Here is a 16661-nt window from a genome sequence, read left to right as displayed (position 1 = left end):
TACAATATAGTATATAAACTACAATAAAAGGAATTATATGAAAATATCATATTATGTTGTACAGGCAACGTCTTAATTCTTCAATTGAGTATAAAAATGGAAAGGGGGTAAAGAGGGGGTAAAGAGGGGGTAAAAAAGGGAAGACAATAGTGTTGTCTGAACAAAAAAAATAATTGGCCATTTCTGTAATTTTTTAATTTTTTAATTTTTTTCAATTTTGCTTACAATGGATTCGTAATATTTTTCTGATTCTAATGGTATATATGAACCCATGTTTTTTATGTCTGTTTGAGAAAATATTTAGGTCTAAAGTTTTTATTATACCGAGGTTAAAAAAATAGATTTTTTCAATAATTACTCAACAGAATTTTAAAAGTAAGGTGTCAAATTAAAGATCTTACTATTTTTGTTCTTACTGACCATTTTTTTCTTTTATTTTGTTGCGTTTTAGTACCTTAAAACCGACTTAATTATTTTTTTAAAAAACTTAAATTACTTAAAAAATAAGAGGTCTACAAAAAAACCGATTGCATATTTGAATTCTATGAAAAATTTTACATCTACTACTTACTAAAAGAACCGGCTAGCTATAAAAAAAAAAGTTGATACAACTTCTTTAAGAAATAACAAAAAAGTTAGGAGTTCGATTATTAATCAATAAATTTGTATAGTCAGATTCCACATACCAATTGCAATTAAGCTCCAATTGGGGTGCCTCAACATTGCAGGAGCCTAAACCCAGTGAAAGTTTAACCTTACATAACTAAAATTGATATTAACATACCCAACTCAACCTAATCTAACCGATCTATGAACTTTTTGCAATTTGATGTTTACAACTATCAGACAACTACCTGGATCCCTCTGTTGGAGACCTCTTTCGTCTGCTAGCAAATTGCTTTCTTCTCTTTTGTAGCGACTTTGCTGTGATTAATATTCCCGACGCTATTGGTTGATTTTCAAAGACCCAATTAAGAGTCGATACAGGTCCACTGCACACTGGTCTGTAAACGCAGTTTTGGGTCAACAATTCGCTTTCAGCCGTCTTTTGGCCGATTTTAATGCCCAATACAGCAAATTAGGGGTTTTATGGGTCAGGGAGTCCATTTATGAAAAAAAAAATACATGACCTCGAAGGTCAAAGACCGTTAAAATGACCTTTAAAGTCTGATTTTTGCCGTTCCCGAGGTTTTATTGGACATTTAGGGCAGGAAGGAGTTGTCAAATCAAGAAGACTCTGAAATACTTTTTTGTAGACAATTGCATTGGCTAAATATCATGTGAAGTAAAAATTTTGGAAGTATAACCAGTTTTTCACCAGCTGCAAATTTCAAATTTGCGCGTTTTTAATTTTTAATATCTTGATTATTTTATCTAAATTTTCTTGATTTTATCCATTTAGAAAATATTTTAAATCATTGTTATTTCATCTTACTAGAGGCTAATAAAATTATGGCATATTTTTATAAGGATATGCATTTGTTTGTGTGTTTGAATGTGTGTGTGTGTATTCTTGTTTCTCCTCATTCTACGCTACGAAATAACAAGGCGCGAAACACACACACACACACACACACACACACACGAAGAAACATAAAGAGTAGGCTGAAAGAATAATATCAATTATATGAATATAAAACAATAAAATTGACATTTAAAAATTTATTTTAACTAACCTACATGAAATATAACAGATTTTTATACTATTTAGCTATTTCGTATGTTTTCATTTTGTTTATTAGATATTACTCCGCAAAAATAGATCCTTCCCCCCTCTACGTGCGTCGGAATAATTCTAAATTACAACATCAATGAAATTTAATCGATCTATTAGTTTTTAAGATAATGCAAAAAACGAACAAAACCGGATGCCATATATATCGTGAAATATGAAGCTAATTGCAATATCAACAAATTCTCTTTAATAAACATGCGAAAAGCTCAGAGAGTACTCAATAAGAAAATTTTGCCAAACTTACCCTTATCTTAAAAACTAAGAAAAAAAAACACATTTTTGCATTTTGTACCATTTTTTGTGTTATAAATAATTTTTGAACTTATATAGGACTTATTTTAGTTGGACAATTTCCAACATGCGGATATTTGATTTTATCAGATTTAAGCAAGTATAGCCAATTTAACAATGTCAATAATACGTTCTTAGATTTTAGAGTTCTGCAGCTTTGGCCCCAAATTATTTCAAAAAACATATTATCAACATGGGTTGATATTTAAAATATAGGTGGCCCAGGATGTCTTTGAAGGCTGGCAGGTCAACTTTTGTCTAAATTGATGGGTAGGAAAAATTGAATTGTTGACCCCTCTGGACCAGTGTGCACTGGAAGGGGACATACAGTTATTTAACCCCTTTCTCCCTTTATTATTTTACTCTAAAACCAAATAGACCTGCTAAAAACTTGGGGTATAGTCCCTTTCGTAACATCGCATCTTATGGGGCGATTCTTCGTATTTTTTTCACAGTAGCTTTTCTCCTATTTCTAGCCCCTGCGGGGGGATCTAACCCAGCGGGGCCAATTACCTAACCCTGTGGGGCAATCACCTAAACAAATATAACCTAACCTAACCTAAAATAACATATAAAAAGCCATTTTAAAAATACGACGAATCGCCCCTTATGGGGCGATGTTACGAAAGGGACTATTCCCAAAACTTGCAATGGACCTTTCCTGTTATCATTATCATTATCTGGAAACTCAATATGTTCAAGTGTAAACTCTTTCAGATCTTCTTCAGTATCACTCAGATTTCCAGCATCTATTACAAGTTCATTACAATTTGACATTATTTGTTTGAATTAAAAATAGGTCCAAATATGGCATTATATTAAATTTTATTATTAATTTTTAATAATTATAAAAGCAAGGATGACAACAAACATATCAAGGCTATAAAGTGGTCGGACAAACATTATCACTTGTAGAGTGTCAGAACGAAAAAAATCTGAATATAAAAGTAAAATTGTAAGTAAATTTGATGCAAAAGTGCTTAAATACAGGATCATGTTTGAGGACATACATTCCTTTTTATTGGACTTATTTATAGACTAGCGGCTTCGCCCCTAGCCTCTAGGGGCTTTGTCCCAAGAGGTGATAAAAAATTAATGCGAAATTTGTAAAAGGACCAAGGAAATCTTCAACAACAAAAAAAAAAAAATGGGGGGGGATTTTCTATTTATTTTTGGGGGGTTGGGGTAAGGGGTGTCCCACCCCCGAAGAAAATAACTTAAAACCACCACAGGACCAATATGTATATACCCTGAAGAGTAGAATCCGATCGGTCCAGTGGTTACCGAGATCTTAAGGGACAGACGGACGGAGGGACAGACAGACAGACGGACGGACGGACAGACATCAAGCTACTTTGTATTATAGATATACTTCGTTTATAACATCGTACCTAGTTGTAATGGGCATCAGTGTTTTTTAAAATCAGTTGAATAGGATAATTATATGACTATTAGATAAAGTTGACAAATTGCCTAATTTCTGCATATGTTGATAGTCGGTCCGTGAGAACCAGTTGTCATCAATATCATCATGTAATACACCACCTCCATCATGTTCATCATGTGCAGCATGTGCATGGTTGTCGTCAGCAAGATCAGATCCAGCTATTCTTCCTAAATCTGAACAATAATAATTTGAGTGCATTTCATCCTAGTGAGCACCGAACCCCTCACCCCTTATTTTAAAACTAGCGGCTACGCCCCTAGAAGCCTCTAGTGGCACTTTAAATGTTTGTTTTTTTGTTGCATTCAAGTTTCTACGATATGTTGCGTAAGAGTATCTTTCTACGATACCTCGCAATGTTACGTAGGAGTCTCTATACTTAAAATAAAAATTTATATTTATTATTATTTCTCTTGGGAGGGTGGTGGTACCCTCCCACAAAATAGTTATAAACCTTCCCGGGACCTATGAGAAGTTACCCTGTTAAGGAAAACCCGATCGATTCAGCGGTTAGCGAGATCCTTCAGTACAAACAAACACACAAACACACAGACTGTTACTTTAGTATAAACTAGCGGCTACGCCCCTAGAGGCCTCTAGTGGCACTTTAAATGTTTTTGTTTGCTACGATAATTCTTTAGTACGATACCTCTTTATTTTACGTTGAAGTCTCCCGTATTTACCAAAAATTTTCAATTATTTTGTCATTTCTTTTGGGAGGGTGGTAGTACCCTCCCCCAAAATAGTTAAAAACCTTCCCAGGACATATGAGAATCTACCCTGTTAAGGAGAACCCGATCGGTTCAGCGGTTAGCGAGATCCTTCGGTACACACAGACAGACAGACACACAGACAAACATCCTGTTACTTTAGTATAAGGATATAAGTTAAAAATAAGGTTTTATCCAGGGATCTAAGGGAATAAGACGATGGTCGATAAATTGATGTACATCCCAAATTACATTACACAAAATTACCCTTCTTTAGATTACAATTAGTGGTTGAAACGTTTAGACACTCAAATTAATGAACCAACAAATCAAAATTCAATAAGGTCCTCAAAGTTGGTTAGCCAACGAATAAGAAAACGTTATAATAAAACTTTTGGGACCAGTTAATAAACAGCCCAAAGTTATTTTTCAAATTTTGACCTTCCAAACTTTGTAATCTTCTTGGTCTAAACCAATTTTCTTCCTCGCTTTCATTAATATCATCCTTAATCTCTGCTTCTTGTATAGCTTTGTTGAAACTTTCGGATCTTATTCAAGTTATTCATAAAGCTTGCAGTATATTTTAAAGGTTTTGCTTTGTCTAGGCATTTTTAAAAGTAATTCCGGGAGTTAATATTAATAGTCCTTTATGTAAAGTAGTAAGATTTTTTTGTCTGATGCTTAGGATCTCAATAGCTACTGAATTGGTTCACTTCTCCTTGGTAGGGAAGCTTTACATAGGTCCTGGGATGGTTTCAGGCTATTGTATTTTCTTATTCAATCCTTGGGATGGTTTTAGACTATTTTTCTGCTCCCGATTTTACCCCTTGAATACAAAGCCCTTATATGTTAGGGGCGCAACCAGTAAATCACCCTTAAAAATTTCTCAAAAATGTTTATCATTAGATCCTTCATATTAACCATTTAAAGGGAAGCTCTTTATAGTGCCTATAATAAAGTGACGTCATACAATACAAAAAACCTACACAGTACACATGTTAGGCCAATACACAGACTAAATTACCAATGGCAGGCCAGAATTCCTTTAATATACCAATGGTAGGCCAGTATGATGTCATTTTTATAGGCAATATAAAAAGCTTCATTTTTAAGGTTATTTTTCAACAAATGAAAATTCATTTTGCCTCTAGCTTATCAGCTAATCTTTTAGTATGGCTTCGAAACTGATTAATATCTGCTGGACTAGAAACTGTTCTCAGTCATACTAAAAAATCATTACAGTCAATTTGCCACGGCTATTAAATGAAAAATTACAAAATTAATTTCTAACATCCGCGGAAAACTGTCTATAATACGATGTAATAAATAAAAATTATTTATGAATAACTTTCCTATTCCACTCAATGTGTTTATCCATGCTGAGTTTATTATTTATCTTCAGGGCAAGGTTAAAACTTTCAGATCTGTTCCAATCTTTGGGTTTCTTTAAGTTATTGTTACCATTGTCTTCCTCTGTAGTAATTTCAACTCATTTACATTTTTAACATGTGTGACGGACTGACGGATAAAACAATGTATAGACTGGATGTGCATGTCATTGATATTAATACAAAAAAATTCAGCTTTATATTTAAACTAGGGGCCAAGACAATCACTTATACTCTTAGCCGTACAGACAGACAGACGGAAGGACAGACAGACGGTCAAGTAACTTATAAAGTAGCTTTACTAACTTAAAAAATGTAGGGTATTAGGATAGGTAATGTGCTACGAAAAAGATTTTTAAAAGTTACTTATGTATACATTATTTAAACCCCTTAACTCAAAAAAATCATGCAATTTGGGGGCAAACAAAGAAAGGGGGGAGGGCGGGTTAGTCGACCTTCAACTTTAAATTTTATTTTGAAAAGAACTAATTGCATAATTTTTTTTCTCCTGGGGCGATTTCTCTTGGGAGGGCGTAGGTACCCTCGACTAAATTAGTTATAATCCTTTTATAGACATATAAATAACCTTCACTGAACAGGAGAACCGTATCAGTCTAGAGGTTAGCGAGATCTGAAGCTACAGACAAACATCCTGTTACTTTTATATCCTTATACTAAAGTAACAGGATGTTTGTCTGTGTGTCTGTACCGAAGGATCTCGCTAACCGCTGAACCGATCGGGTTCTCCTTAATAGGGTAACTTCTCATAGGTCCCGGGAAGGTTTATAACTATTTTCTTGCGGGATGGGACACCCCCAACTCCCCCAAAAATGAAAAATAACCCCCCCCCAAAAAAACTAAAAACTAATTGTAATATACATAAAGGGTAATTTTGTGTATCATCATTGGGTATGTACAATGTACATAAATTTATCGGCCATTGTCTTATCCCTGGGTACTAATGGCGAAAAAGAGAATTTTCCTTATAATCTAATACTCTAAAGTAAAAGTTGTAAAGTAGAATTGGCAAATATAATTTGATTGGAGGTGTGGGCTTGCCAAAAACGAATTCGTGGTCGAGATGTGTAAATTTCTCTATTTTTATAAAAAGTTTATTTAAAGCAACTAAAAATTAAATTCAGCAATTGATTACATGGATCTAAATGGGTAAGGCTATAGCTGGTCAATTGAAGTACATCCCCATTAATGTTATACAAAATTGCCCTTTCTGTAGATAAAAGTTAGTGGTTGAAACGTTTAAACACTCAACTTAATGAACCAACCAATCAAAATTCAAAGTTCTTAAGCAACGAACAAGAAAATGTTATTATAAAACTTTGGGGATTAGTGTTATAAACAGCCCCTTGTCCCCTTTCTCAATGAGATTTAGTGTTCATGTTTTGAAATATTTTGAAAATAATGTAAATTTTAGTATTGATACATACAACTTAGAGAAAGTCTTATTATATAAATTAATAAGTATTTTACTGTCTGTAGCAAAGGATCTCGCGAACCGCTATAGTTCTTCTTTACAGTGAAACTTCTGATATGTCCAAGTTTATAAATATTTTAGGGGAGGGAATCTCCACCTTTCCAAGATAAATTGCCTCTAGGAAAAAATAACCCCCTTTACAAATAATATTTTTCTTTTGTTTATAAAACTAAAAAGGAAAATTTGTAGGGGAGGGGGGGGGGGGCAATTTCTCCTCTACCTTTTACGTTTTAAAATGGGTATTTTACTTCTATTCAGGTTATTTTATGTACACAACTTCTATTCAGTGTATTATATTTTACCGACATTAAAGAAACACATTTTCTGTAAAACGCCCGTAGGGTGAAAAAAAGGCATATCATGCTATTATACATGATAGGACATTTTGTAAAGTTAATAAGTTATGGATTTTGAAACTATTTTTTGTTGTAAAAAATCCATAAATGTAAAATTTGGTAAAAAAATTAGTCTAAAATAAATTTTTCCAGAATAACTTGTAAACTGATTAATATCCGCTGGATTACAACCGGTTCTCATCCTTACTGAAATATAATGTGTATAATACCTAGTATTACAACCAATTTCCCACAAATATTAAAATAAACAATCATAAGATTAATACCAGTTTCTTAAGTCAAGGCCTTGGGTCACTCGGGGCTAATAACACTAGTTTTAATCTTATAATTTTCCATTTTAATATCCGCGGAAAGCTGTATATAATACGTCGCGATAAATAAATGTTATATTACTGTAATATTAGATAACATATTTTCTGTAAACAATGGACGAAACTTTTTATGTGTTTATTTCATAATCTGAGAATCTTAATTATGTTAAAAATTAGGACATTTTTTATCTATTGCATTGTTAAAATTATAAATTTTGATAAATTTACTGAAAACATACTCTTAGTGCTTCTTCTCAGGGAGGAAGGAGACATTGAACATTATTACACTAGTCCCCAAAATTGTATGATTATATTAGTTTAACAACTTTGGGGACTATTATTGAATTTTGAATGGATGGTTCATTCGGTCATAATGTCCAAAAGTTTCTAATTGGGATCTACAGTTAGGTTAGTGGTATATGTATCTTCATTGACGATGTACATTAATATATCGGCCATTGTCTTATCCCTGGTTAATTCCCATGTTACATGCTGAGTTTAGGATATCCTTATATAAAAGTAGCAGGATGTCTATGGGTCTGTATGTATGTCTGTCTAGTGTGTACCAAGCAATCTTGATAACCACTGAACCGATCGGGTTGTTCTTTACAATGTAGCTTATCATAGGTCCTGGGAAGGTTTATAATTTTTTATGGAAAGCAACGCGAATGCCCCTAGAAAAAATGACTTCCTCCCCTTAAAAAAATATTCTTTCTTTTTAAAACTAAATTTAAAAAAAACGGTGCCACTATAGAGGCCTCTAGGTTATAACCATCCATTGAAATTCAATTAAAGTATCCAAAATTTTTGAGCCAAATAATAAGACAATAACACATTGGGTACGTACATATTTAATTTTCAGTCCCCTTTTTCCATGATATTCCAACGAATTAATTAGAATGTGCGTACAAGGAAGATGAAATTGGCAGGGAGGGAGGGGACATTGGGCTATATATTACACTAGTCCCCAAAGTTTTATAAAAACATTCTCTTATTCAATGGCTTTACAACTTTGGGGACTTTTATTAAATTTTGATTGTTTGGTTCATTACTTTGAGTGTCAAAACATTTCAACCACTAATTGCAATTTACAGAAGGGGCAATTTAGTGTATCTTCATTGGAGATGTACATCAATTTATCGGCCATTGTCGTATCCCTTTAGATCCCTATGAAATTGCAGTTGATATTTGAAATATGAATTGTGAACAAGGAATTTAGGAGGAACAAGATATGACACTCCACTTTGGTGCATTATAGTCAGGAATATAAAGGGATAAGACAATGGCCGATAAATTGATGTACATCCTGTCTGATGATACAAAAATTACGTCTTCTTTAGATTACACATAGTGGTTTAAACATTTGGACACTCAAATTATCGAACAAAAATCCCCCAAAAAAAGTCCCCAAAGTTGTTGAACCAACGAATAAGAAAACGTTATTATAAAACTTTTGGGACTAGTGTATAGATAAAAGCCTAATGTCCCCTCTCTACCTGTTTCTATTGCATTAGAAGATAACATATATCAGCATCAAATAATTTCAGTAGGTTTTTGGAAAGGGTCTCCATTCCTAAGCAGCTATTAAAGAAAGGGAACATTGGTATAGACTGTAAATTATACTGGTTTCTAAATAATTAATAACAGCATTTAAGTTATTGGGGATTTAAATCAATTTATCTTTCTTTGTCTTATACCGTAAGACCCCTAAACTGTGTAATTTTAAAAAGAAAAAATCTTATAAAAACAACAGACCAAGACCAAGAATTAACGCAAAATTAAGCACACTGTACAATAAGTAAATGCTACCAATGGTCATATGAATTAGAAGAAAGAAAGAGAAAAATATTTGTGCAGTGTCATAATTATGGAAATAGAATATACGTGGATATTATGACATGGGAAAACTTGGTTTCTAATTAATTTAGACATCACTTCTTTCATCCAGTAGATTCTAGGGAATGAGGGGGGGGGGGTTAATTATTTAAGCACGCTAAAAGTTCCATTTTATTAGAGTAAGATAATCTGGTGTAAGATCCAAGTAATAATAAAAATATTGTCATAATTAATAAGAGTGCACATTTGCTGGTGGTTTCTAACAGTTAAAAAATTATTTACTTGTAATCAACTATTTCTTTTATCTATATTCTATTTACTTTCAATTTATTATACAATTCAACCTAGTCTTGTACAGTTGACTGAAATTTTTAAAATTATTATTTTCATGAAGTATAGATCTGGTTTAATTATTGCAGAAAAAAAACAAATTCACAGCTATTTTTTTTAATTTTTATTTTTGGAAAATCTCCCTTAAATACAGTGTTTTTTTAACAAAGAATTGCTTAATTTAACCCACTTACCACTGAGATATTGATTATTAATTTATGTCAATGGTTAGTGGGTTAAATTAAAAATACTTTTGTTTTATTAAAAACAGACACTGCATTAGAAAGTACATCCAACTTTCAATTATTGTGACAAATCTTTTCTCGACACTCCTTCTATTAATTGATTTTGGAAGGATTATCAGACTTGCCCCCCAGGGATCTAGAGGGATAAGACAATGGCGGACAAATTAATGTGATCTCCAATGATGATACATAAAATATCCTTTCAGTATATTATAATTAATGGTTGAAACGTTTGGACACTAAACTTAATGAACCAACCAATCAAAATTCATTGAAAGTCCCCAAAGTTGTTAAGCCAACGAATAAAACGTTATTATAAAACTTTGGGGACTAGTGTAATAAACAACCTCTTGTCCACTCCCTCCCTGTACTTGCCTCTGGGTTATTTGATGTGTTGCACTTTATAGCACAAAACATTTGCCAAAATTTTTAACCACACATTCTTGGTAAAATTACCCTCTTTGGATTAATCGGCAGTTTCCCATAAAGTGCCTAATCAAGCACATAAATCCCCCCCCCTCCCCTTAAATTACGAAAATATGGGGGGAGGGAAGTATTTAATTTGTTAGTTTAAAGCCTTAGATCAGGTTAGTTTTAATAACCCTTATCCATATGGTCAATTATTTTAAAAATAAATGGGAGGGGTTAGTGTTCGAAGTGCACTTTGAGAGCAAAGCACATATTAATCTATTTGTATAGAGGACTTTCTATAATTTTTTAGGTGCATTTTAGGAGCATAGCTTTTGTTCAATTGGACCTAGTTATTATAAATCAGTATTTATCTTTTTCAATTTGCTCTTAAAAACGCAGTCTACATTTAACAAATTGTTACTGTGTGAAGAAATTTTCATATACTATATGACAGTGGAAAGTGTCATGTGTGACGTCATAAAAAGGATAAGAGGAGAAGTGGGGAAGGAAACCCCTGTCCCATATACAACTTAGTTTTATGTATGACATAAATTATATTAGATAATATGAAATATTACCCGTGTAATAGTTATTTCTCGTATCGTATTATAAACGGCTTTCCGCGGATATAGAATGTACAATTATAAGATTAAAACTAGTTTTTTAGCCCCGTGGTGCCGAAGGCACCGGCTAAAAAAACTAGTTTTAATCTTATGATTGTACATTTCTATATTCGTAGAAAACTGGATATAATAGGATGCTAGACATATTTTTTCGTATGGATGAGAACCGGTTCCTATCCACCGGATTCGAATGAATACGAGAAAATATATTATTAATCAATCTGTTATAGTTTTTTGATTGTTGTCAAAACAAGGTATTGTTTTAATTTCTTAACATACTACTTTATACTAATTTACTGTATAAACAGGATGACAACATTCAAAAAAGGGAAGCTCTAAAATAAGAAGGACAAACGAACAATAACTCTTGTACAGTGTCAGAACTTAATAAGCAGAGCCTTGACTTGTAAGTCTAAACAAAATTGAACATAAATTTGTTGCGTAAACACCAGATACTGCTTCGCTTAGAATATTGAAACTTATTGTCCAAAGAATCACTATTCCGAAAATCAAATGAATAGAATAATTATATCATACAAAGGATATGTTATCAAAAAAGTTAAAATCAGCTTGTTTTCAATTGACGTACATAACGATTACAACGTACCTTATAACTGTTACATGAATCACAATGCAAAGTTTGAAAACGATAGAACAATTTCAACATGTCTAAATTATCGAGAGAAAAAAAATAGCCATAAAAGATTATAACTTTTTTACTCTAAAACCCTGGCAAATGTTTTTTAGAGTGTTTGTATTCAAAGAATTAATCAGTATGTAACCAGGAAATTCCGTCTAATACTTTTGTTGTTTATACAATATATACAATACTAGTGGCTGCGCCCCTATCATCTAGGTCCTCTGTACTCGAAGATTGAAAAAAATACTAAAAATCTTAAATGGGCTAAAATCACTTTGGGAGCTATATAAAGCTTCCCTTTATTGGAGAACGCAATTTGTTCAGTTTTCATCAAAATCTATATACTTTAATTGAAAGGATATTACAATAAACAATTGCTGTAATGGTTATAGCATGAAATCCAATAAGAAAATAACCAATTCTAGTTTTTGATTTTTTTTTACATAGTTGGTAAGCCAACGAATAAGAAAACGTTATTATAAAACTTTGGGGGATAGTGTAATGAAAAGACCAATATCCCCCCCCCCCCATGTATAGAACCTACGCAATTCGTACAGATGTTCAAAACATTTAATGATATCTCACTTATCAAATTAAACTCAGACATATTTAAATAATGCATATTTATAACTTTAAGCACTCAAATCAACTAAACAAATTTATGGGAAAACAAATAGAAATTGATATAGGATATACATGGATATATTGACAGGGGAAAATTTGTCGTCAATTTAGCTTGCTAATATGGATCTAATTTATTTTCAGATCATTCATCTAGTAGGAGAGGAGAGGATGGGGTAAAGGTGGACAAGCTGCGGACATTACTTTCTCATAGAACACGAAAATCTGGTGCAACATCCAAGTAATAATACATATATCGATTCAAATAGGAAATTTGATAGTCATTGATTTTGTACAGATTTTAACAAATATTATGTTTTATTATAGAATAATTATATACAACCCCTTTTAAGGGAAAGATACAGGGATCAGGGATCTAAAGGATTAAGACAATGGCCGATAAATTGATTTACATCCTCAATGACGATACACAAAATTACCCCATCTGTAGAATACATTTAGTGGTTGAATCGTTTGAACACTAAACTTAATAAACCAACCAATAAAAATATAAAAAAGTCCCCATAATTATTAAGCCAATGAATAAGAAACATTTGTTATAAAATTTTGGAGACTAGTGTAATAAACAGACTAACGTTCCCTTCTCCCTGGGTATAGAATCTAGAGAATCCCTACTTATACACTTATAGATGCAAGTATAAGCATTTATTTTTACTTTATGTTTGGGGATGGAATAATGGGGCGCGAAGCGCATTGAAAACTTTTTACCCCCCCCCCCCCTGTAGATATCTAGGGCTTTGACCTGTTTTAACATAATATTGTTAAAAAATATAAGTTGTAAACTAGACCAAAAACTGCACCTTTAGCAAGCAGCTCAAATAAAAGCGCGAAAAAGATATCTGCAGTTTTTTATTGAGAATATTTATAGTAGATCCTTTTTAATATGTATTTGTCAAGAATGATTGATTTATTAAGGAGGGTTGTTTGACCTAATAATCAAAATTCAGGAATTTTTATTTAAAGCTTTAATTTGGGCATTATACGTCAATCAATTTAAGTGTAAACAAAAACATAATAATATTTTTTTTCAAACAGTCTTTCATAGTTTTATAAGGATTAGGTTAGCTTAAACCTTTTATGTCAATTTGCCCAACAATGATATATGATTTCAAACACTAAACTCTCCTTAGAATGATACAGTTATAAATCTTAATGAAACTAATTCCCCCCTAAATGCCCATCTAGCATACTAACCGACTCATAAAAAACTATCGGGGCTAAAAAAACTGGTTTAAATCTTACAATTGTACAGTTTATATCCGCGGAAACCTGTTTATAATACCAAGTGAGAAATAACTATTACATATTTTTAAAAAATGAGTTAAATTTCCTGCAGAGGTATCCAGGTGTCCAAGTTTCTCTTTATGTCCAGCAGCAAAATTAGCACTGAACTGCAGGTTGGAATCCTCTACCAGTGTAACATCTAACATTTATCAGTTTAAACATTACAGCTAAATGCTGGAACGGTAAATACCTATTTACCAAATTATTGAATAATACTTTCTAAAAGGTGGGTTGTAAGTTTAAAATGCTACAACAAGAAAGCCTTTTTATAAAAGTCTAATTAAATATTTGTAATGTGAATATGCCACGAAACCCGCTACTTCGTATTTTCCATGATCCAAATATTTAAGTCCCTATTTCTTTTCCGTTCTATTGCTAAAATCATCTTTTTTGGTAAGAAATAAATGATAAATTTTTTTTGACTGTGTTGTTTAAATTCCTTCATTAATAGTGTGATCATCTTCCAAGTCTGAGAGTTCATGAAGATCATTGGTTGTGTTGTCATCTTCATTTTCTACATCAGCTAAATCAGGAAAATTAGATATTTAGGGCGTAAAAAGGGGAAAATAGTAGCTATAAGATATCAAAAAGAAGATAAAAATTAAAGGAGATTATTTTTTCTCACAAACAAACTTGTTTTGGATTACAAAAAGATCTTGGTGTTCATTTTTGTTGTTGAAAATATTAGGACGCCCTCGGATTGATGAGAGTTCCCCACGGTTGTAATATGGCCCACTTACTAACTCATAAGACAATAATTTTACAAAAACAGTCAAAATGTTGCATTGTAGGTTCTCTAGTAGATTGTAACTTATCTAATAAGTAAGTATCCTGGGATTATAGAAGACTATAAAAAAATACTTATAATTATAAAGTTAACACTTAATTGCATAAAATAAGTCTGAATTTATAGTATATAAACATAGTAAACCCATGTACCTGTTACAGTATCATTAAAGTTGTTTTGAAGATCCTCATCCTGATCTTCTATAACCTCCTCTTTCTCATTGCTGTAAGTCTCTGTTGTCTCCTGAGCTGTTTGATAAACAAGATCTTCACTTTCTAAAGATTGCTTCAGTGGTTCAATATTATGTTCTTCTTCAATACTTTTGGCTGTTTCATAATCACCAGTTTCTTCTTCCATAGATGAGTTGTAAAACTGAGCATTCATATCTTTTTCATGGGTTTGTTTATCTGTTACTTCATTAACAACATCTATTGATAGATTTTCCATACTTTTTTTATTCAGCAACTGATTATCTATATTGTTTGTTTCTATTTCAGATAACATATTTAGTGTTTCAATGTTTTCTTTTTCTTTTGCTGAATCTATATCTTGATTCTCATCAATATCTTTAATACATAAATTTGTAGGCTTTTCAGTTTCTATTGATTCTATAGGGGTTTCATTTAAATTTAGTTTACATTCATCTTTCTTTATTGTTTCTATCCTATCTTTGGCTTCAACATTAACTTTACCAATGGCATTGAGCCCTACATTTTTAATGATCAGATTCTCTGCAATGGCACAGTCTTCTAAGTTCTTTTCTTTCAATAAGGTTTTGTTATGATTATCACTGGACTCATTTTCAACTGTCTCAATTTCTTCTACAATGTGTTTAATGTTAGATTCATCACTATTTTCCATTTTTTCATCATTGATAGAACAATGATCAGATTCACTATAAACAGCTTCATCAGATGACACATCAACTGGAACACATTCTTTAATAGATTGCTCATTTGCTTCAGAAGACAAACTATCATCATCTAAGTTAGTATCATCTATATCATTGTTATTATCATTTTCAGTTGCATTATCATTATTGCCCCCATCAAAATTATCATTCTCATGATCATAACTTTCTATGTTTGTAGTATATTTTTTTTTGTCTCCTTCACTTTTGAAACTAAACTCAGAACTTTGGAGACTGGAAAGTTCTTCATCAAAATAAATCCTGGAATATTCCTTGATGGCATAAAGTTCTGTTGTCTTCATATTTGCATTAAATTCATCGCATGATTCATGTACACAAAATTCATTAATAACTTCTGATGCTTTCAAAGTGGATTGATCTTCATCAGAAGAATAAACACTTGATTCTTTCTTAACTTCTTCAATTTCAGTGCCCTCCTTGATTTTATCTTTTTCCTCTTCAATAACTTGATTGACTACATTTGTTTTTGTTTCTTCAGCTTTTTCCTTTTCTGTTTCTGTATCTTTATTTTGATTACTTATATGATTATCAACCTCTGCAATAATTTCACGCTCTGTATGTTTATCATTTTTATTTGATGCATCATTTTTATCTTCTGTAATAAACTCATTTTTTGAAAGTTCAGCTTTATCAACTGTAGCTTTCTCTTGATCAATCACTTCCTTGTTTTCAACTGTTAGTGTTTCTGTAGAGTTGATGATAGCCTCAGGCAATTTTGTATTGATATCTTCTTTATCCATTTCATTTGTATTTTTGATATTTTCAAAATCTTTTGTTTTAGTTCTCTCTGAATTAATGTTTGATGTAAGTGTTGGAACACTTTGCTTTCTTTTTACTTTGGGCTTTGAGAAAAGGCTAAGAAAATCAGCTACTGCCTTCTCTTTCTGTTTTTCTTCTTCTTTAATTTCTGAATTGGAATTGTTGTTATTTAAAGAATCTTTTATTGCGTTGTCACTTTCATCTTTGTTATCCTTTTCTTGTGAAAGATTGACACCAGCTTTACTTTCTGTTGTTGTGTCATTTTCTTTATTTGCGTCAGTAGATAACTCAGTCAGTGAATCCTATTAGTTTAAATTCAAATTCCATTTCTTCTAATTATACAAAAAATATCTTCAAAGAAGACAAACTAAAAGTTTTAATTTTAGAATGAATCTTATTTCTCCATCTCTAATAATTAGATGGTTGTTACATTAAATTAGCAAATA

General features: G+C 31.9%; 1 protein-coding gene across 1 annotated transcript in view; it reads right to left on the bottom strand.

Moving 5' to 3' along the window:
• Positions 1-14169: 14169 nt before the first annotated feature.
• LOC145320320 (uncharacterized) overlaps positions 14170-16661 on the bottom strand; it is a 36695-nt gene continuing 34203 nt past the window's right edge. Inside the window, exons 15-16 of the mRNA XM_080162764.1 lie at positions 14678-16517; positions 14170-14261 (exon numbers count right to left, since the gene is read on the bottom strand). Coding sequence (XP_080018890.1) covers positions 14170-14261; positions 14678-16517 — 1932 coding nt within the window. The remainder of the gene's footprint in view (positions 14262-14677; positions 16518-16661) is intronic.

Source organism: Acartia tonsa, chromosome 1 (assembly GCF_053477335.1).
Source record: "Acartia tonsa isolate MP-2025a chromosome 1, ASM5347733v1, whole genome shotgun sequence".
NCBI classification, from domain to species: domain Eukaryota; kingdom Metazoa; phylum Arthropoda; class Copepoda; order Calanoida; family Acartiidae; genus Acartia; species Acartia tonsa.
This window is presented reverse-complemented; position numbering and strand designations above follow the sequence as displayed.